The 23,798-nt window shown below is 35.0% G+C and overlaps 3 protein-coding genes and 1 pseudogene across 3 annotated transcripts; 2 read left to right on the top strand and 2 right to left on the bottom strand.

Moving 5' to 3' along the window:
• Positions 1-908: 908 nt before the first annotated feature.
• Positions 909-11,974, bottom strand: LOC123600521 (olfactory receptor 1094-like). The gene is made up of 3 exons (XM_045482557.1): positions 11,961-11,974; positions 6,939-6,956; positions 909-1,866 (listed from the first exon to the last, which is right to left on the bottom strand). Exons 1-3 carry the CDS (start codon positions 11,972-11,974, stop codon positions 909-911), a joined length of 990 nt encoding a protein of 329 aa, XP_045338513.1.
• On the top strand, positions 3,360-3,589 carry LOC123602671 (annotated as a pseudogene).
• A 165-nt stretch (positions 11,975-12,139) lies between the features above and the next one.
• LOC123602669 (olfactory receptor 5T2-like) lies at positions 12,140-13,072 on the top strand. Its single transcript, XM_045487133.1, has one exon. The coding sequence runs from the start codon at positions 12,140-12,142 to the stop codon at positions 13,070-13,072; it is 933 nt and encodes a 310-aa protein (XP_045343089.1).
• Positions 13,073-21,535: 8,463 nt separating this feature from the next.
• Positions 21,536-22,483, bottom strand: LOC123600520 (olfactory receptor 8H1-like). The gene has a single exon (XM_045482556.1). It carries the CDS (start codon positions 22,481-22,483, stop codon positions 21,536-21,538), a length of 948 nt encoding a protein of 315 aa, XP_045338512.1.
• Positions 22,484-23,798: the final 1,315 nt, after the last annotated feature.

Here is a 23,798-nt window from a genome sequence, read left to right as displayed (position 1 = left end):
ATATCCAGTTTGACTCCTATGAGGATGAAAGGTAATACTATACATTTTAAAGTAAAGATCACATACATATGTGACTCTGTATTTATATATATGCTTACAAATAATAAATATATGTATGTGTCTATATGCAAATATATCTATATGTAATGAATATATGCATGTGTGCACATGTACATGCATGCACACCCACATATATATATGTGTATATATATGTGTATATATACATATGTATATGTATTGGTGTATATACATATATATATATACACACACACCAATATTCATATGTTGAAAATCTAACTCCCCATAACTCAGAATATGACTATATTTGACAATAAAACCTTTGAGGAGATAATTAACTTAAAATGAGGTCGTTAGAGTGGACCCTAATCCAAGATCACTGGTATCATAAAAAGAGATCAGAACGCAGAAACACAGAGAGGAATGACCATGTGGAGACAGAAAGAGAAGACTGCCATCTACAAGTGAAGGAGAGAGGACTAGGAAGAAATTCACTCCGTTTCACCTTCAGACTTACAGATTCTGTAACGGTGAGAAATAGATTGCTGCTGTGAAAGCCACCAGTCTGTGGCACTTTGTTATGGCAGCCTGGCAAGTTAATACAATCAGCCTCAGCACAGATGCATATGCATGTACACATGTGTGTATAAATGTATGTGTGCGCCTGTGTGTATTTCCGGATGAATTAAGGAAGAAGCAAAGGAATGACAGAGATTTTCTACATATGTGAAAAATGTACAGGTGAGATGTGACCACAATCTTTAAATAAAAATATATAGCAAGATATAAACAAAAATATACTAAAATAAACACAAATAAACTAAAGCAAAACATTTCTATTTTAATATTGAGATGATCAATAGCATTCATAATTTTTCTCAATTTAATGGTCAATGTGAAAAGCAGACTTTATTGACATACCAATTTTTACCAAACAGATTTTTCATCGCTTCTTTTACATCTTTGTTCCTTAAACTGTAGATGATGGGATTCAGCATGGGAATCACAATCGTGTAAAATGTTGAGACTATCATGTCATGGTCCAGAGCATAGCTGGAACTTGGTCTCACATACATGAAGAGGATGGTTCCATGATATATTGACACTCCAGTTAGGTGAGAGCCACACGTAGAAAAGACTTTCTGCCTCCCTGCAGCAGAATGAATCTTCCGAATGGCCAACAGAATGAAACCATAGGAGATCAGAACTGTCAGGATAGTGACGATCTCAATGGAGCCCACGAGGTAGGAGAGCAGGAGCTGGTTTGTGTGAGTGTCAGAACAAGAAATGGCGAGGAGAGGAGGGATGTCACAAAAGACATGTCTAATTTCATTGGATGCGCAGAAGGACAGGCTGAATGTGGCCACGGTGTGTACGGAAGCATGCAAAATGCCACCCACGTAGGAAGCAACGATGAGTGGCACATAGACTCTGGGTGACATGCTCACTGAGTACAGGAGAGGGTTGTAGATGGCGACATAGCGGTCATATGCCATTGCAGCCAAGAGAAAGCATTCTGTGGTCCCAAAAGTAACAAAGAGAAGCATCTGTGCTGCACATCCAACATAGGAAATGGCTTTATTCTCTGCGAGGAAATTGACCAACATTTTTGGGGTGACAACTGAAGAATAACAGGCATCCAGGAAAGACAATACGCTCAGAAAGTAGTACATGGGGTTGTGTAGCCGAGAATCCCCAATGACTAATATAACTAGTCCCAAATTTCCTACCAGAGTAAAAAGGTAGATTGCTAGAAATAGTAAAAAGAGGAAGATTTGCACCTCAAAATCATCTGTGAAACCCGTCAATATAAACGTACTGAACTCAGTTACATTTTTGAACTTAATTGTGTATAAATCTAAATCCAATGTCAACCCTGGCATTTTAGTGTTTATTTGCAGGTTTTAAAGGCGATATTTTTGAAAATACAACCCACTTTATGTATTCTCATGTTTGTTTCTTAGAAGGACATGTTGAAATCCTTGTCAGTGAAGGAAAAGGCAGTGATGAAGAAGTTGTGTCCCAGAGGATACATTATCCTGCGTAAATAAAGAAATTATTTTATTAAGTTGTTGGTTAAATTTTTCATGTTGGGGCGCCTGGGTGGCGCAGTCGGTTAAGCGTCCGACCTCAGCCAGGTCACGATCTCGCAGTCCGTGAGTTCGAGCCCCGCGTCAGGCTCTGGGCTGATGGCTCAGAGCCGGGAGCCTGTTTCCGATTCTGTGTCTCCCTCTCTCTCTGCCCCTCCCCCGTTCATGCTCTGTCTCTCTCTGTCCCAAAAATAAATAAACATTGAAAAAAAAATTTTTTTTTAAATTTTTCATGTTAAACAAATTATGCTAATTATTGGGTTAATTTCCAGTTGTTTTCTGTTAAATTTTCTCCCACCTTGCTTCATATTGGATCATCTGAAAATCTTCAAATATGAATGAATATAGAAATTTAAAAATCTGAAAATATTATAATAAAAATTACATACCTGTTACTAGTCCTAGATTTTGTAAAATGTGTGTGAAATTCCTTGTGTGTGTGTGTGTGTGTGTGTGCGTGTGTGTGTGCGTCCAGTTGTTAAAATGGGACCAACTACACGTGTATCCCTGGGATGCATTTAAATGAGAAATACAGTGTGAAAATTATTTAAATTCAAAATATTCACAAATGAGTACAATATAGGATGTTAGATTTAGATATTAGCCCTTGTCATACAGGGCAGCCCTCTCTGACCTTCACAATACTCTATGGTGTCAGGCATCTTGGAAATTCATTGCTATCATTGCATTGTACTTTGGTCATGTCAGAAAAATGATAGTATGTCTACTTACATCCCCCTGATGATTTTGTCCATAATAATTTTTTTCCTTATCTAGCTCATTTCATTTTAGGAGATAGAGATTAGATAGACAAAAATACAAACTCTCAATTTTAACAAAATAGACCAATCTGGAAGACTATTTTTTTCAATTCTTCACCTGTAATACAGTTAGAAAACATACACAGGGCACATCTATGAGAACAATGTCACAAATGTTGAGAAGGACAGCAATGATAGCTGCAACCACATGATATTAAGTGGCTACTGAGGGTTAAAAATTGTGTGTACATTATCTTATGTCATCTGCATAGCAACCTGCAAACTAAATAATTTAGCATCCTTTTATAGATGAGAAAACTGAGAAACAGCCTGACCTATAACCGGGCCGTGGTCATACCGATAGTTAGAAGCAAAGACAGGATTGAAGACCAGGTTTCTCTGTCCCACACTTGCAGCTGTGTCTAGCGGGAGCATGAAGGACACCATGAATTCCATTTGGGGGCATCTTTGAGGTGGTCGAGTAGACACCATGAACAAAGCTCACCCTCCCGAGTTGAAAAAAAAAATTGTGGACAAGAAACTATCATTGAAATCAAATGGCAGACATGTCCAAGGACTATTGCAGGGGTTCAATCCCTTTATGAATTTTGTGATAGATGGATGTGTGCAAATGGCAGCTAGTGGGCAACAGAGCAGTATTGGAATGGTGGTATACGAGGAAATAGCATCATCATGTTAGAAGCTTTGGAACGAATATAAACAACGTGTGTGTTCATCAGAAGAAATCAAAATGGCTTCCACATGTCCCCTCTCCATAGCACCTGTCTTACTACAATATAAAAATCAGATTATGTGCATTTTCATATTGAACCTTTTGTTAAATAAACTTTTGTAATGATTAAAAAATAAGCTATGGGCAGTTGACTGTGTTGCAATTCATTTTGATATGCCATAATTCTGGAAAGGTTGTATTCTGGAAACAATACAAAATAACATCCTCGTGTGTTTGAATTCTTTTATAAAGCCATCAAGTTTAAGCAGACCATAACTTAAAAAAAAAGAAAATAAAACTGAAGTGGCTTCTTCAGCAAGCAGCTAACCAGTAAAACAAATTTAAAATTCATTTATGTGTTTGCATTAGAAAAACAAATTATGATCCTCAACTGGCATGTATCTGATGATTAGTTTATAGTTAATTTGCTCTCTATTTAATAATTTTCCTAAATTTGTAATACATCCCTTTATTTCAACTACCTTTATTCCAGCTGTTACATTCCATCAAGAAAGTGAAATAAAATGTCTAATTTCCAAATCTGTTGACCTAAACATGCAAGGAGTCTTTCCTATTATCCTTGTAATGTTCCCTGGAATTTCCTTGTTCAATTTTAATTTAATTCTCAGTTAACTAGAAATTTCCATCTCAGATTTAAATATTATAATCTGGAATCTGGTTTGAGATTCAAGGTTATGACTTCTGAAGAATTCTGTAAGTAATAAGAAACACTTTCCTCTTACCTGTGGAAATGAACTTCTCATTCAGTTAACATACCCTATGCTCACTGATCATTTGGAGTTTTATAGCAGACTTTCAAGCTCTTCTTGATGTCCACAGGGATGCTCCAAGGAGAAAATAGGGTAATTATCTTCTGGGACGGAAAAGCCAGATAATTTCATGTGTTTCTTTCATAGTAAATGAGTGGCTCTGGAACCATGAGCTACATGATAAAAATGATCACATGAATACACTTTGGCCTCTGGTATAAAATAGCTCTCAGGGCAGAGCAATACATAGGGCTGGAAAACAATCTAATGCTACAGGACACAATCCTGGCTCAGATACTAAATAAATATACGCCATTGGGTTTATGACTTAAATTCTCTAAAACCCAGTTCTTTCTTCCTGAGAACATAACCTGTTTACTTGTCTCAAAATAAGGTATGACAAACTTCATAATCATTTAATAAAGATTACTATATTTATTTAACTTTTAAAGTGGCATGAAAAATACTCGAAGCTCACTGAGAGTTTAATAGGGAGAAAATATATGAATACATAAACAGGAAGTATTGAAAGCAGAGATGGGACACTATATAGATAAATTTAATATTCTATGTAATAAACAAAATATGAGAGATCTGGCAGAGATAAAGGTCAAACTTTTTGTGTCGGTCAGGGTCTTGTCTTGGAAATCTTGTATACTCATCTATAAACTAGTTCATGGCTATCTACTTAAATAAATTATTCAAAAATGTGTTTAAAATACATAGGTGCCTGAGCTCAACACCTGGAGAGACTAAATTAATAGATAGGGAATGTTGGTCATGGAATTTGAATTTAAGAACAAAAGAATGAAAGAAAGAAAGGGATAAAGAAGATACTGATCTATTAATTAAATGTAATTGCAAATTATCTATATATTCAATGCAACCCGAGTTAAAACCAAGAAAAGCATTTTTGTAGAAATTAACAAAGGAATTCCACAATTCTACAATTTGGAATATTTCTATTGCCCATAATGTGGTTATTGTTACACAGTTGTGTGTGTCTATTCAAATTCATGTAACTGGCACATATAAATGGTAGATTTTCTGTATTTTATTAAAATGCAATAACTCTGTCCTTGAAAAAAACTAGCTATTACATAAATTAGTCTCTGTTTCATACTATGGCTATCTTTACATGGGAGAGAGCGACTGGAAGAATACAGGAGGTTCCCTGGGTTCTGGAAATGTTCTTTTTCTTGGGCTTGTTTATAAGGGTATGTTCAATTTAAAAATTCATCAAGCTATACACTTGAGATGTATGTACTTTTCTATGTGTACATTTTTTCAATAAAATTAAAAAGGAAACTAAATATTTTATTGTAACTTTTCCAAATAAATGTCCTAAACCCTTATTTCTTAAAAATTCTATATCTCTCATTTTATTGATATACTCAATGAGATAGTTATAAATTTTTGTATGTCAATTTTATATTTGTATGAGTCACATTTCTATTGTTTTTTAAATTATATCTTAGTACTGTTACATCTGTCATTTTCTATCAAATTCTTAATTCTCTTAATTATTTACTTGAAACTGATTTTTCTTCATCTCTCTTTCTCTTCTCTTTCTTAATTATGCTTTCAGTAGTGACCATCCACTCTTGTATTAAATTTCTATGTATTAAATTACTCTTGATTACTGAAATTTTGCCTTATTTCCATTTTCTGGTTTATTATTCTGAGTTCTTTGTAGCATATGTCCTCATCCTTCTGATATCTTGTATTCTCATTTCTGATACATTTGATATTCTTGAGTCATCAGTCATTTAATTTTTCTTGTTTGTTTTATATTAAGATGTATTTGATGTGGTTCATTTGATTCCTTATGGCCTGGGTTGATGCTCTGATTTTGGTAACTTTTGAACATTATTTGGTTACTTTTACCCTTTTGCAATTTAAATATAATTATAAAGAGTTCAATAATAAGCCTTTGATTCATTCAATGTGTCAATAGGATGGGCATTTTGACTATCAGGAGGCGCATGTGAAGTTGGAGATATATCAAGTAGCTTTTCCAGCTTTGTGTTCAGAGATGACTCATGTTTTTATGAAGGTCTTAAAATATTATTGTACAGCTACTTTAAGTGCCACAGCAGATGTTGCCTTGTAAAGGATTACTCTACACTTTAGACTTGTGTATTGCTCTAGCAATCCTTTATAAGTCCTGCATTTTCCAGAAGACCCCTCCCTTGTTGAAACTTACTTTCCTAGTGTATTTGCCTTACTCAATTGACATGATTCTCAGCTTTTCTTCTAAGTGAAGCCCTGTCTTTTCCAAAGCAAGTATGTACGGCATACTTCTGAGATCTATTCCAGTTTTTTACGGACCCTTTGTAACATGATTAAGCCTGTGTAAGAGTGGGGGACACCTAAAAAAATTAAAGAAAAATAAAAAAAATAAAAATGTTAAATGTCTCTATTTTGGTCCCAGGGGTATGTGTGTGTATGAGTGAACTGCACGTGTATACGTGATAAACATCTGTTTGTCAACCAATCAATAGATATTTGTATTTAATTTGAATAAACACTACGTTAACATTTAGTAGTCACAAAATTACATGATTTATCAAGTCCCACAGAGCTTTAAACTTTTAATGTCTCCTCCACATTTCTATGGGAGTTTTTGGATTTGTCTTATTACCTTGAATAGTGATCAATCTTCCAGCAAGCTTAGACGGAACACTTCTAAATGTATTCATCAAACCCATGTACTCTATGATTTGTACAGAGTAAAAGTGTAATACCTTTCATTGACTATAAATCCATCTGCTAGATTCTGCAGGAGATATATTGTAGTTTTACATCATTTTAGTTTACCGTGTTTACTGACCTGTCACAATTAAAAAAAAAATGGCTTATATCGCCCAGATGAGGAAATTGATTCTCAGAGAAGTTAGTTCTAACCCAGTGTCAGAGCTAGTATATTAAGAGCATGTCTCAGTTCTAAAGACTTTTTATCTAGTGTCTGTATATATCTTTAGGGCATTATTTTAAACCAGGGATCAAACAACTATTTATTTTCTATAATATTAACATACAGTACATTACTCCAGACTACTTACTTCTTTATTATTGAGGAAATCCTTGTATTGCTATTTTGAACCAGAAGATAATTGGGCCATATTCCCATTAGGGCATCTCCTCTGAGTTTTATCAACAGCTGAGTAAGTGCATATAAGCAATCTAAATGAACTACATTCATAAGGTACCTAAACCTGCCTTTGCTGTTCTGTAGGTAAGAGAATTTTTCAGATAATTTGCAGAATATTTAGGAAATGAAACCTAAAACATCAAGGTCAAATATGTGATGAAATCCCCAATATTAAAGCTTTTACTTGTTGCCTATTGTACAGGTGAATAGAATACATTCTTCACAAACTGGACTTATGCAGATCTGTCTAAAAATTGGATAACAACACTTCCTGGAATAAAACAAAAGAAATGGAAAATAATGAATTTGAATTTGTAAAAGCAATTAGAAGTCTCCAAATACATCTATATTTTCATTTTCTTGATGTCAGAAGGCAGACCAGTTCAAAGTGAAACAAGATAAAATGTTTCAATCAAGGGCAAGGAAACATTTAACTCATTCAACTCTCTGGGCACTTATATTTTAATACAATAAGGCAAATAATATTTTATATTATATTTTATATTATATTTTAATATAATAAGGCAAATAATAATTCCTTTCATTTTATTTTGCTGGCCACTTCAGATGACGACTTATTTCATAGTGTTTCTCTTGTCTTGATGACTTAAACATATTTAAATACATTTAAAAAAACACATTTTGTTTTATTCCAATGGAGGTCCTGGGGAGGGAAGTCAATTGCAGAATGAAGCTATGGCATAATAAGAAGCAATGAAAAAAGGTGAAAAGTGGGTGCTCTCTGAAGGACACTTGAGACTGAATCTTGGCTGTGGCACTTGTTATCTGTGAGAGTTATTACAAAAGGGAAATAAAGTAATGTGTGCAAAAGTCCATTCCTACAGCTCAATAAATGTTAGTTCTCTGTTCTCTACTCCTTTGTGAATTTAGAGCTTCAGTAGTGAGCCCAAAATATTTGGAGTATTCTGCCTTCTATGAAAGTTATATTTTTGGAAGTGACTTTAAATTAATTATAAATATTGATCATACATTATTAAATTCTTTAAGAATACAGTATTTCTTCATAAGTCTGGGTCTGATATATGTACTAATATTGATTTAGTTATACTCACCTAACAGAAAGATAGTTTTATATAATATTTAAATGAAGTGTTAAATATTGTAATTTTTTATTATCTTATTTACCCCCCCCCCCCAAAAAAAAAGAAAATTAAGCCCACTCTAATGTGACACATAGGATTATGGGGATCTGTGTGTGCATTTTTATTTTTTGTTTTTGTTGTTGTTATTATTAATGGATCATGCAATTCACAAAACTAGTCTCTAATCTAGACACAGATTGTGTGCAGAGGGAAAAACAGAATCATAATATAAATCACTGGATTTAATCTACTGGAAAATGTTTAAGTACATATTAGCAATCAGAAAAAAATGTGTTACATGTAGCTAAAGAATGAAATATCTAGTTCAAGGCTCTGGTCCGTTGGTTTTCAATGATGTAGCTGTAACATTGGTGTTGTGCTCATATATTTACTATTTAAAAAAATAGTATATTGATGGCAAATTTAATTATATGAAAATCTTAAAATTATTAAAAATGGGCATATTTAAAGAAAATGGCTTGAAATATTTATTGTTTTACATGCTTAGTCTGCCTGGTTGTACATTATTGTATCACTTTGTCACTTAGATTTACTGCTCTTTGAAAGAGGAGTTGATGGGGCGCCTGGGTGGCGCAGTCGGTTAAGCGTCCGACTTCAGCCAGGTCACGATCTCGCGGTCCGTGAGTTCGAGCCCCGCGTCAGGCTCTGGGCTGATGGCTCAGAGCCTGGAGCCTGTTTCCGATTCTGTGTCTCCCTCTCTCTCTGCCCCTCCCCCGTTCATGCTCTGTCTCTCTCTGTCCCAAAAATAAATAATAAAAAAATAAATAAATAAATAAAAAAAGAAAGAAGAGTTGAATCATTGTATCATACACCTGAAACTAACATAACACAATATAACTATACTGAAAATGAAATAAAATAACTTAAAGAAAAAAAAAAGAAGAAGGGTTGCTTTGGAGAGAAAGTCTGGTATCACACATGACTTTTACTAATGGAGCTGAATGAAGAAAACATACCTCCAAATTCCAAATCTATGTAATTGTCCCTGTACCCAGTATATCATTGACCTGATGCCGCGAGTTGTATTGGGGTTGAGCTTTTTCATGTGACTCTTTGCTGCATTAAAACATAGATTGGTTTCATCATATTGATGAAAGTCTGTTTTTTTTTTTTTTCTTTTCTGTTTTTACCTCATCTACATAAACTCTTATCTGAACCTCCCTTTGGTAAATATTCATATTTTTCCCCATGGCGTTTTTTTCCTTTTTAAAATTTTTTAAATGTTTATTTGTTTTTGAGAGAGAGGGAGACAGTGTGAGCACCGAGGGGCAGAGAGAGGAGGACAGAGGATCTGATGCAGGCTCTGCAATGACAGCAGAGAGCCTGATGAGGGGTTCGAACTTAGGAATCATGACATCATGATTTGAGCCAAAGTTGGATGCTCAATGGGCTGAGCCACCCAGGCACTCTTCCTTTTTTCTAACATAAGAAAAAACATATTCAGGTTTTCACAGTCAATTCATTAAGGTGTTTTTTTGTTTTTTTGTTTTTGTTTTTCGCAAGGAGGGGAGCCATCCTCCTGCTTCTTTTTTAAATGTTCATTTATATTTGAGAGAGAGAGAGAGAGTGCCAGCAGGGGAGGGGCAGAGAGAGAGACACACACACAATCCAAAGCAGGTTCTAGTCTCCAAGCTGTCAGCACAGAGCCTGACACGGGGCTGGAACCCATGAACTGTAAGATCATAACCTAAGCCAAAGTTAGACGCTTAACCGACTGAGCCACCCTAGTGAGCCAAGGTTGTTTTTTTTTGTTTTTTTGTTTTGTTTTGTTTTTTGTTTTTTTAATGAAATGATATATTTAAAAGCATTTCATTATGTTAAAGAAGCTCAAAAATATTCAGTTAATTAGGATAAGTGGTTTGTTTGAGTGTCTTAATTTGTTTTGTTGTAACTTTTATTTCCAGTACATAGGATTCACCTTAAATTTGCTTTTTTTTTTTGATGTCTCAGATGAGTTTTTCTGGTTTTCTCTGCATTTAATCTTTCCAATAATCTATGAAAATGTTTTCTGCTGATATTGACAATTCTAAGTGATACTGACTTTACCGTTCCTAGAAGGTTGCTTGGATTCACTTTCCTCTTTTTCTATCATGATTTGTAATCAAATGGCTCTCTCTCTTACTGATGGTACCCATGTCAATGTATTGAAACTAGGGCTCGACTTGCATTATGAATTTAAATAATTAACCAAATATTATCTGCCGCAGATTGTGTGCCCTCAGGACTGATTCACATGTCCTATGGGTGAATATATAAAAAAAATTTTAAGTGTAATAATTTGAATAAAACCTATCCTCCAACTATTGTTATATTATGGGCAAAGAATGGAACTTTGAATTCAGGTTCAGCTAATACTTTGACTCCTAGTTTGATTAACCATGACACTATGCCTGAAAAGTTTTTTTCTACATCTTCTAGCTTTCATTTCTTGCTACTATTTCTTCTTTTAAATATTAAGTGTAATGTCTAAGTGCAAAGATTTTTTGTTACATTTTTAATTACTGATTTTCTGAATGTATTTGTTACTTTTATATAATAATTACCTAGTTATTCATTCACTGAATCCCAAATCAACATTATATAATCAAGTGTAATATACTGAAAGAAAAAAAAACAGATTTCCTATTTTTTTATTATAATTCTTTCATTTTCAACATAAAATTCTGAAAGAATAGAAAAACATACATTATCAATAATGTAGACCTCCAAAACCCATACAAATGACCAAATATTTATCTTCCAAAGAATAATATGTATTTCAAAAACACATTGAATGAAACATATGTTGTCATAGAATTTTATATCCAATCATGGTCCATATTCTTGAAAACAGTCTTGGTTTGTTCTGTTCAAAATAACTTAATGGAGTTAGAAAGCTTTTAGATTTAAACCTCTAAAATATTACTATCCAATTGACTGTTAATCTGTCAAACTAACCTAATTTAGTATATTCTCTATTTTAAATTAATTTGAATATTTAATTTAATTAACACATTTTCTTCAATATTTGTTCCAATGTTTTGAGATAAATATTAATGTCATAATGCTATAGGTGAGTAGATTATAGCAAATAATTTTACACACTTGCCGAAACGTTTAGAATTCTGATGTGAATTCCAATGTTGTGTTCATTGATATACTATCTTCCGTTTTTATGTTATAAGAAAAACATACATAGCAGTGCACTGTGCTTTAATAGGAAAACAGCTAATAGAAATCAGTCGTAAATCACCCATTTGGCCTCAGTTTTAGAAATGACCTAAGTAAAATCTCCACTCTTCCATTTAATTCTACAGTGAGTGCATTCAACCTTTGATCCACCATCGTGTCACTGTCTCCTCATCAACTACTGGGATGTTATTCATTGCCAAGAAATAAATATGAGGACAGAGTTCACTTTCCATGAGTCATACGAATGGCCACTTTTATCATATTAATATGAATTACAATTGTATTAATATCTTCAAGTTTGTTCCATGAGGTATCGACATGAAGAATCACACGGAAGTCACCATATTTGTACTGAAGGGCTTCACAGATAAGCTTGAGCTGCAGACAATCTTATTCCTCCTGTTTCTAGCAATCTATCTTTTTACTATGATGGGGAATTTGGTTTTAGTTTCATTGGTCATTGGGGATTCCCGGCTCCACAATCCCATGTACTATTTTCTAAGTGTGTTATCATCTGTGGATGCTTGTTTTTCCTCAGTTATTACTCCAAATATGTTAGTAGATTTCATGTCAAAAAATAAAAGCATTTCATTCCTTGGATGTGCAACACAGATGTTTCTGGCTGTTACCTTTGGGACCACAGAATGCTTTCTCTTGGCTGCAATGGCATATGACCGCTATGTCGCCATCTACAACCCTCTCCTGTACTCAGTGAGCATGTCACCCAGAGTCTATGTGCCACTCATCGTTGCTTCCTACGTGGGTGGCATTTTGCATGCTTCCGTACACACCGTGGCCACATTCAGCCTGTCCTTCTGCGCATCCAATGAAATTAGACATGTCTTTTGTGACATCCCTCCTCTCCTCGCCATTTCTTGTTCTGACACTCACACAAACCAGCTCCTGCTCTCCTACCTCGTGGGCTCCATTGAGATCGTCACTATCCTGACAGTTCTGATCTCCTATGGTTTCATTCTGTTGGCCATTCGGAAGATTCATTCTGCTGCAGGGAGGCGGAAAGTCTTTTCTACGTGTGGCTCTCACCTAACTGGAGTGTCAATATATCATGGAACCATACTCTTCATGTACGTGAGACCAAGTTCCAGCTATGCCCTGGACCATGACATGATAGCATCAACATTTTACACGATTGTGATTCCCATGCTGAATCCTATCATCTACAGTTTAAGGAACAAAGATGTAAAAGAGGCAATGAAAAGAGTGTTTCAGAAAAATTGGTTTATCAATTAATTGTATTGTTCATATTAAATTTACATTAAATTAAAAAAATTAAGAATGACGTATATTGTCTCCAGTTGAAGAAGTTACAACAAAAAATATTTTGTTTGTTTTTAGTGTCTTTCTCTTCTTAGACATTTTCAATAAAGATCATAAATAAAGGCTATATATGCTCTCATTTAGCATCTAGTATATGGTACCAGTTCTCCCAGAGCCAGGATTCACAGGTCCAGGAATCCAAAGGTTGAAATGGGAGTGGTACCACTCACTACTATCCTTAGTGACCCCCCCCCTACAATATTGCTTCCCGTACCGATAACCTTACAGTTCCAGGATCAAACATTAAAAGAGGCAATGAAAAGCAATTTCAAAAGAAATTATTTCATAAAAAAGGATATTTTTACTATTTTTAACGCTTATTTGTTTATTATCTTTTTTTTTTTTTTTTTGAGAGAGAGAGAGACAGAGCTTGAGCTGAGGAGGGGCAGAGAGAGAGAGAGAGGGAGACACAGAATCCGAAGCAGGCTCCAGGCATGAGCTGTCAGCACAGAGCCCGACGTGGGGCTCAAACCCAGGAACTGTGAGATCATGACCTAAGCTGAAGGTCAGTTAAGAGTAACTGACTGAGCCACCCAGGTGCCCCAAGGACACTTTTTCCATTAAGCAAAACTGAAAAGTATGTTGGATGTCTGTCCCTGCTTTTAAGCACATCGTGACATGGAATGGAAGAATACACTAAGCTTTTCACTTTGCCAACTGCATTATCTGGCTTCCAGCCCGTAATTTCGGAAGTAGTAAAAATCTTCTTTAAGTCATTGGCAGAAATAAAAAGGAATACATTTAAAATGGTTTCCACTAGATTTCAAAATTTATTCCATTTATTGAAACATGTAGAATGTTCAGGTTTTGAGCGTGGATGATTAATAAGATGAAGACAGAATAAAAAGTCAAGACAAAGAGAGGGGAGAGAGGGAGGAAGAAAGGAAGAAAGGAGATCAGTGTTATCAGTTACATCTATGCTGATTCTGAAATTTCATTACATATTCAAGATGCAGAACTGGAATGCCAGGTAAATATTGCACTATACATGTGGCATTATCTAGAAAGGAGATATTTGAAATTACCCCACTGGATGGGACTTAAAAGGGTATATAAATAGGTGAAGGGGATTAAGAGAACACTTATCTTGATGAACGCTGAGTACTAAATGGAATTGTTGAATCGCTATACCCTATACCTGAAACTAACATAACACTGTATTGTAACTACACTGGAATTAAAATTTTAAATAAATAAATAAATAAATAAATAAATAAATAAATTTCCACTTCCACTTGGGTTTAGAAAGCTGCAAATAATGTTTTTAAAAATCCAGGCAATCTACACAATTATAACTTTTCATGAGTCTATCAGGAAGCAGAATTTGCAAACATCCAAGTAATCTGAATCGAAAGGGGAGACAAGTTCCTCCAGGAGGAGATGAGACACGTGAACTGTTTCACCTTTGTAAAAGGTGGGAGAAAGATGTAACCTCCAGGCAAGAAGGTAGGAAGAAAGTAACTAAATTAAATATATCAGGGGGCCTAGGTGGCTCAGTCAGTTAAGTGTCTGACTTTGGCTCAGGTCATGATCTCACGGTTTGTGAGTTCGAGCCCCACGTCGGGCTCTGTGCTGACAGCTCGGAGTCTGGAGCCTGCTTTGGATTCTGTGTCTCCCTCTCTCTCTGTTCCTCCCCCACTCATGCTCTGTCTCTCTCTGTCTCTCAAAAATAAATAAAAATGTTATTTTTTTAAATATATGTATGTATATGTGTACATGAAAGCCAGGTTTGGGCGATTGGGAAAAGCAGAGGAGCCTAGAAAGAGAAGTTTTGGCTTCACTGTAGTTTTCTCTGCAGCCTCCAGCCAACAATAGTAAGAATAGCTCATAAGAATCGTAGTAAATCAACTTTTTGAAAGCAGGTGTTGCTGGGGGTCTTGACTAAACATTGAAATTACTAGGTGGAAAGATCTAGTAGAGAGAGTAGCATTAGATAAGTGAGTATGTATTTCATCAGATGGATGGAAACCATGAAGAAGTGTCCAGTGAAACTCTAGAAATAAACACACACCTACACACTCACAGTATCAGAGACAAATAATTCCTTCAACAGGTTCCTCAGTATATCAAAGAGGTTGAGAAACAGGAAGAAAACTGGAAGATAAATTACAGGAATTAAGCCAACAGAATGAAAGCTATAGAAAACGTGAGAATAAAAGTATCTAATAATCATGGCACAATATCAAAGAGTCTAATATCCAGAACAAAATAGAGAAGGAATTAATCAGAAGAAATATTTAAAAAGATAATGACCATGACTTTTCTAAAATTAAGGGAACATCGAACCATGGGTTCAAGGTCAGTGGACCCTAGACAGGAAAAATACAAACAGCAAACCAATCAACAAACAAAACACACTTAGACTCATTAGTCCCACTGATTAATAATGAAGATAAATATATAATTATGACAGCATTCAGAGGAAAATGCATGTCAAATACAAAGTAAAAATTATATGAATTATAGAAGATGCCATCAGAAATGATTCATACCAGATATAATGAAGAAACATTTAAAGTAGTGAAAGATAATCACTGTCAATCAGAATGTAATACGCATGGAAATATTTTAAAAATCTTTAAAAGATAAAAAACAAAACAGAATCTTTCTGGAAATAAATATACACACACTGAAATAATTTATAGCCAGGAAACATGTTTCAACACTTTTCCGGACAATGGAAGCATGATAACAGAAGAAAATTTGTGTCTACACAAGGATATGAGTAATACCAAAAATGTTACAATGAAGATAAATTTAACACATATTGGACACTTAATTATAAGTGCTTTAAAGAATAAACGAGGTAAAACTATGCTGATGCGTTATTGGCTTAAACCAGGCATAAAAGTAAAATTTGTGACAACAAAAGAAAGAAAAAGAGAGAAGAATTGGGTCTTTACTGCTGTGGGTTTCTGACATTAAAAGTTGTATTTTATATTATTTTAGGTAAACTGTACTATACTAAACATGCATATTATAATTCCCGTGGTCATCATTGTAAAGACAGAAGATACATTCCCACATCAGGAATGAAAGAAGGGGCGCCACTTTGTCCCCAGAAATAGTAAAAATACTATCATAGTAATGATAGAATAGTATAAACAACTCTGTTAATAATTTTGAAAATTAAATGAAACGTGCAGTTGCATAAAGATAGTCACTTCGGAAGAAACGGGTGACCTGAACAGTCCTATATGTATTAAATGAATTGAATAACTCCTTAGAAGTCTGTATGAACAAAAATAGGGGAATTGCTTTCCCATTGTGAAAACTGCCCCTTTCTCCCAGACCGCAATGTGCAGAGTGCTGGGTGAACCCTCTTCCCTGATGCACAAGAGGACAGATCTGGGCGACACCAATTCAACAACACAGAAGAAACCCAGGTCCCAGGATGACCTGGTGAAAAAAAGCCATCCACAAACCTTAGCCAGCTAAACTCTGCAATGTTATAACCGAGGGTCCTTGTTTTTGTCTTTGTTGGGACACTTGATGTCTGAATCCCTTCATTACACTACCATAGCCTGTGCCCTATTACAGGTTCTCTCTCCAGAACCATACCATCATCTGATAAATTGTTCTTTCTTTTCCAGAATCTCTCTTTTTGTAAGTAGGACTGTACCCGTTTGAGAAAATTTAGCTAGTATCGTCAAAATCACGCTGCCTTCCATCAGCAATTCTAGAGTGCCTGCAATATACACCTTTTAACAGCTCCTGGTATATTATTTAACGCTTGCTTTAATATAACAATGAATTCTATTTTTTCACCTCTGAGAAAAGTCTCTGAGCTCCAACGTGAGCTTGTTCTTTAACACGGAGTAGTTATGAACCAGTTAGTTAATCTCTTTGTGCTCTAGGTTTATTAGCTGCAAATGCAGCCTTCAGATACAGCTGTTGAGGCTGTTCCCTAGGTGATGGGGGTATGACATTGAACAAACAAGTAAAAATCCTGCGCTCATAGAGTTTACAGGATGCAAGGGCAGAAGAGGAGGGATACAAGAAAGAAAAGGCATGAGCTAAATACATAAAATGTTAGTCGGAGAGAAAACATTATGGGAAACAAATGGAGCATGAAAGAGGGCTAGGAATGGGTAGAATTTTAAATCGGGTGGTAAGGGATATTCTTCAGAACAGAATAAGGACCAAGTCATGCAGTTGTCTATGAAAAGGAAGTGTCAGGGTGAAGAGGAGAAAAGAGAAAATTCCAGGCAGTATGAAGACTAATGTGTACAGGCAGAGTTAGGAGGGCATGTTATTGAAACAAAGTAAGCATGATGGACAGAATGCTAAAGAATGAGTTATTATACGTAAGGAGTGGGCACAAGATCATTTGGGACCAATAGGTGCTTGCAAAAGTTTTGGTTTTTATTCTTAGTGGGATGAGAAGTCTGGTAGGATTTGTGAAAGTGGGTATGATCCAATTTACTGGTTTAGAGTATCACCCTGGCTTTTACAACAAGATCAGACTCATGATGGGTAAGGCCAAAGTGAAAGGCTGCAGCAATAATTCTGAGACCAGGTCCCTTGGGCCATTGTGGTGACAGAGAATGTGCTGAGAGATAGACTGTAGGTATATTCTGTATCTAGAGTCAACATAGTATGTAGCTGCACTAGGTGATTTTCTATAAAGAAAATTATAGGGTTATTCTTACATTTCCACCTGAAGGGATAGAAGGATTGCTTTCTGTTATGTGAGATTAACATTTGGATATTGCTAGTACCTACCTAAAAGTTATCTTGTGAGGATATGTTATATCCTTTGAATATTGTCTGGCACATGATAAGTGCTCAACAAAATATGTTATTACCAACACTATCAATTACCTGGAAGCAGGCACAGCTTTTCATATTTTTGACATGCTCTTTTTTTCTAATGTCTTTTTAAGTTTATTCCGAGAGAGAGAGAGAGGCAGAGAGAGACGGGGTGGGGGGAGGGATGGAGAGAGACAGAGAGAGACAGAAAGACAGACAGAGAGAGAGAGAGAGAGAGAGAGAATCTCAAGCAGGTTCCACACTGACAGTGTGTAGCCCAATGCAGGGCTTGAACTCACAAACCCATGAGATCATGACCTGAGCTGAGATCAAGGGTCAGTTGCTTAATCAACTGAACCACTCACACACCCCTCATATTTTTGACATACTCTATTCTACTCTTATTTCTTTAACATATTTGTATTAAATAGCATTTTGGCATGGCACCATAAGCAAAAATAATATGTCTTAAATTATGTCTAGACCACATTTTACATAAAATATGATATGCACTTACGTAACAGGGAATTTTACAGGGCAAACACAAACAGTCTAAATCTTTCATATTGTGCATAGATTATAGTTACATGTATGTAATGCATAATGCTTTCCAAATTATATCATAAAAAATTACAGTAGTCCTATTTTAATTATAAATTTAATTTAATTTAATTAGCATGTATTCAACCTAAGTGCTGTCTACACAATCACAGAATCTATTGGCCATCTTTGCCAATTCAAGCCAGCAGAGTGCATTTCCTGATCACAGAAGTAGACCTAAATGAAAACAAGGTGAAAAGATAGTTTATAAAAAAGATCAGAAAAATGAAAAGACTGGTAAATGTATTAAATGACATAGTGCATGTAAAAGATGAAAGAGAAGCCAAAAAGTATATTATTCAACAATAATATAGTATTTATCATACACTCGTTATCAACAAGTGTTTATCATACACTCGTTACCAATTGTAAACAAAAACAGATAACAATAGCTCTAAAGAAAGAGTCTAGACCACATGGATATCAAAGCAAAAACTAAGTCATAATAATTTTAAATGGCATGATATATGAGCAGGAAACTTGTAAAATAAATTAAGTGGAGGAAAATAACGCATATTTAGAAGGTTTGAATAGGTTTTTCGGTACTTTTGAATTAGTGAAAACAATTTTTTTTTAATTTTTTTAATGTTTTTTTTTGAGAGAGAGATGGAGCACGAGCAGGGGAGGGGCAGAGAGAGAGGGAGACACAGAATCCGAAGCAGGCTCCGGTTGTTAACGAGAGGGACACGGGACTGGAACTCACAAGCCGTAAGATCATGACCTGAGCTGAAGTCAGACGTTCAACCGACTGAGCCACCGGGGCGCTCTGAATTAGTGAAAAATTTTTAAACTTTTAACTTCTAAAAGAAAGTTTACACTTTTGCACTTTATTTTGAACACTTAAAAAAGCATGTAGGAAAAATAATGAACTATAGTTATACAAAAAATGTGATACATTTCAAAAAATGAAAATGTTATAAAATTATTGCTTGAATGAAAACTATCTAGTTACAAAAGTTTAAACAAAAGAAACAGATACTTGGAAAGTGGAAAAATACATTCTTAACATTTACATAGCAGAGAAAACTAAAATTATAATTCAGATTATGGAGAGAGAAAATGTAAAAATAAAGGAAATTTCAGCAGTATGACTACAGTTTACGGGCTGCCACAAATTCTGAATTCATTGTCATTTCTTGGCTTTACAGCTTGTCTCTGTTAAAAAATTAAAACAAATGAGTCGAACACTTAATTCAACATTTATTTTTAGTGACCATAGCAAATCTATAAAAATTAGGAGAAAAGCAATGATTTTTGAGAAAACACACAAAGCTTCAACAAAGCAGCTGTCTACTGAAGCTTATTAAATGTCACAGAAAGGTAAGGTTTTTAAATGTTTAGCAGGTAGCCACCAAAGAGATGTCACTGCATACAGATTTTTAAGTTGATACATTTACATTTCAGATCCAAAGCGCTGCAACATGAGACTCTTAATTTTTTCCCAAATATTCAGAACACGTTCATCTCAGATTTCAATGACAAAGGAATTATCAAAAGTTAAACTTTCAAGTGTATACAGAAAGTGTAGAAAAACACATGGAAAATGACAGAAATTTTGCTTATGTATGTAATATACGCACATGCGTACATAACTATAGATCCAGAAGAACACACACAAAACTGTTAAAGACTGTTAAGTCATTTCTATTTCCTTCCTCTTTTCCGTGGTTTCCAAGCATTCTCCAATGTTAACATAAACCATTTTAAATCCAAAACTGTGAAGTGCTGAGCTTTTCCTTAGTTGTTTGTCAGTTAAGTTGGCAAAAAGTAATTTATAAAACACGAGTGAATATTCTTTAAGAAAAAGCCATTGTGCATTGAAAATATTGCAGGAATGTAAGCCTTCTAATGATAATGGCCCACATTTATTAGGACTGCCTTGAATGCTTCACATCTATTATCTGATCTAATCTTTATAATTAACTAGATAGCCCTGGAATTATTATTTATCTTGTACAGTTGAGAAAACTGAGGCTTAGATTTTCAGTGATCCATTGAGGGTTATACAGCTAAAAGGGTAGCGTAGAATCCAAATACTTGAATGTTTGGTTTCACAGCAAGTTCTCATAATCACTCTGCTAATTTTTTCTCTATATAATAAACAAAATGATTTCTGAAACTGGTATTGTGCCAAAAATGGAGTTCTTTTCCATAATAAAGATCTCTGAAGAACTCTATTCATGGGAATTTGTTTGATAGAGTTTAAAAGATGACAACTATATTGTCTCATTTTGCACATCAGTTGCCCTTAAAACACATGCATTTACCATAATGTCTATAGAAGCAGTATCAACAATAGCCAAATTATGGAAAAAGTCCACATGTCCATCAACTGATGAACGGATAAAGAAGATGTGGTATATATACACAATGGAATGCTACTTGGTGATGAAAAAGAATAAAATCTTGCCATTTGCAACAACGTAGATGGAACTGGAAGGTATTATGCCAAGTGAAATAAGTCAATCAGAGAAAGACAGATATCATATGATATGACTCATATGTGGAACTTGAGAAACTTAACAGAAGACCACAGGGAAAGGGAAGGAAAAATAAGATACAAACAGAGAGAGAGACAAACCTTAAGAGACTTTTAAATACAGAGAATAAACTGAGGATTGATGGCAGTGGGGGGTGGGAAAAATGGGTGATGGGCATTGAGAAGGGCACTTGTTCTGATAAGCACTAGGTGTTGTATATAAGTGATGAATCCTGGGAATCTACTCCTGAAGCCAAGATTACGCTGTATGTTTGTTAACTGACAATAAATAAAAATAAATAAAAACATTCAACACTGAAAAAAAAACATGCAGTTAGACCATAGATTTAAAACATATTTCATGGTTTTCAATTACAACATGAAATTTCTAAAGACATCTTCCTGGAAATGTCCGAGATCATATTTGGTCAAGTAAAGAATGGCTCAATGGAAATACAAACAAATTAAAGGAGTTTTTGGAGAGAGACAAAAGAAATACACTATATGGAAGAAGAAGAACAATGAACTGAAAAGTTGAGCATCACCTATTTCAACTGCCCAGAGCCCTCGCCCTTCCGCATGACTCTAAGGAGAGCATTTTTCACTTCTTTGTTCCTGAGACTATAAATGAGTGGATTCAGCATGGGGATCACAATAGTATAAAAAACAGAAGCCACTTGATCCTTTCCCAAGGAATAAGACTTACTTGGCTTTAAATAAGTAAAAATCATAGTGCCATAAAAGATGGCGACTCCCAGGAGATGAGAGGCACAAGTAGAGAAGGCTTTTTTCTTTCCTGAAGTGGAAGTAATTTTCAGGATAGTAGACAGAATGGACACATAGGACACAGATATTGTGATAAGAGACACCATTAGAGTGGAGCCAGCGACAATAAATATCATGATTTCAATGTCATGTGTGTCAGTGCAAGACAAGGCTAAAACTGGGGTTGTGTCACAGAAGAAGTGATGGATTACATTGGAGTCGCAGAAATGCAACCTGCTCATGCAAAGCCCATTGACAAAGGAGTCCACAAAGCCAATCATATAGGACCCAAAGATGAGGTGAGAGCAGAACCTTGCGGACATAACCACTGGGTAGTGCAGAGGATTGCAGATAGCGACATAGCGATCATAGGCCATTGAGGAGAGAAGGAAACATTCAGTGGCACCCAAGAAGACAAAAAAGGACATCTGGGTGAAGCAGCTCGTGTATGAAATATACTTGGTGGAAGTCAGTAAGTTCTGTAAGGTTTTAGGTGTGATGACAGTTGAGTAACTGAGGTCAAGAAATGACAGGTGACCGAGGAAAAAATACATGGGGGTGTGAAGCTGGAGATCCAGGCGGATGATCAATATCATCCCCACATTTCCCAGCACAGTAACCAGGTATATCAGGAGAAACAGCATGAAAAGGACCAGCTGGATCTCTTCAGAATCTGTCAGCCCCATAAGGATGAAGTCAGGCACATGCGTGTTATTCTTTCTACCCATAGCTTTCAACTGCTTTGAACTGTGAAAAAAATCAAAGTTGACCCTTAACAGGAATGACTGCAAAAAGTGTGTTTATGTGAATGACATGGCATATTTACATTAGTGGGGTGTTTCTAGAAATTGATGATAATGAGTGATTTATAAAATATGACTGAAAAAAATCTTAATTTGATTGCCAAATATAAAAATGGAAATGAATTCACCTTTGAATACAAGATAATGAAAGCTAACATGTTGAATAATTAAAATGAGCCCAGTCTGTTCTAAATGCTTCTTAATGTATTTAGTCCATGTGACATATTGTACCCCAGGTGCTACTACTCTTAGCCACATTTTTTATATGAGAAAAAGTTCAAGAAACTTATTCAGAGTCAGAGCTATTAAATGTTGCTCTGTGATTCTACAAGTTAGATTGACTCCAGAGAGCATGCTCATACTACTATATTCTTGTTTATAATTAATTTCAGCAAACCTGAAAAAAAGTTAGATAAATCATAAATGATGGTATAAAAACAATTTTAACGCATCATTCAGTGTCCTTTTTTTCAATATTATTTAATACAAATGACAAATTTCAAACTTAGAGGACTTTAGTTAAGTGTATTAAAATTGTAGACCCCATATTAGTTTTAGTTTCCAAAAGGTGTGTTTTCCTAATCTGAACATTTAAAATAAAAGTTTGAAAATATATTCATTACTCATAGACCCTGATTCCACTAACTCTATATATCTGATTCCACAAATCCTGACATTATTTGGGGAAAGTCTAAATGACATGTGTATGCATACTGTTCTGATAATGTCCCCATTATATTTGATCCCAACTAAATTAAGACCTCTAATTTTGAGAGAATAATACTTACTGTGAACCAAAGTTGGAGGGGAAAAAAACCTTTCTTCCAACATGATCCGCCTAGAAGTTTGTCAACCTCAAGTTCTGCTCACAAATCAAATATGAAAAACATTTGAGCTGAAAATTTCTGTAATATAATATTTGTTTTCTTTAATTTCTCTTTAAATTTTAGTGCATTCATTTTATTTTATTCTGAAATAAAAAATAATCAACCTGGAAATTTTGTTCAGGTCCTGGTCAAACAGGAAAATTATTTCTAAAAAGAATATCAGGAATCTATTCTGAACATAAGCAGAGCAGAATATATCCTGATAATTTCAGGACACCTCATGTACTGGGGACTGAAGATAATGCAACATTTGGTCATCCCTGTGGACCAATTTCTAAGGAAGATTGCTTGGCATGTTTCCAAGGACAAAAGTTCAAGGACTAAATGTAGCTACGATAGGTTTGAGGAAATAG

Source organism: Leopardus geoffroyi, chromosome D1 (genome assembly GCF_018350155.1).
Source record: "Leopardus geoffroyi isolate Oge1 chromosome D1, O.geoffroyi_Oge1_pat1.0, whole genome shotgun sequence".
Classification (NCBI taxonomy): domain Eukaryota; kingdom Metazoa; phylum Chordata; class Mammalia; order Carnivora; family Felidae; genus Leopardus; species Leopardus geoffroyi.
The sequence above is the reverse complement of the archived record's forward strand: the minus strand, read 5'-3'. Positions and strand labels throughout refer to the sequence as shown.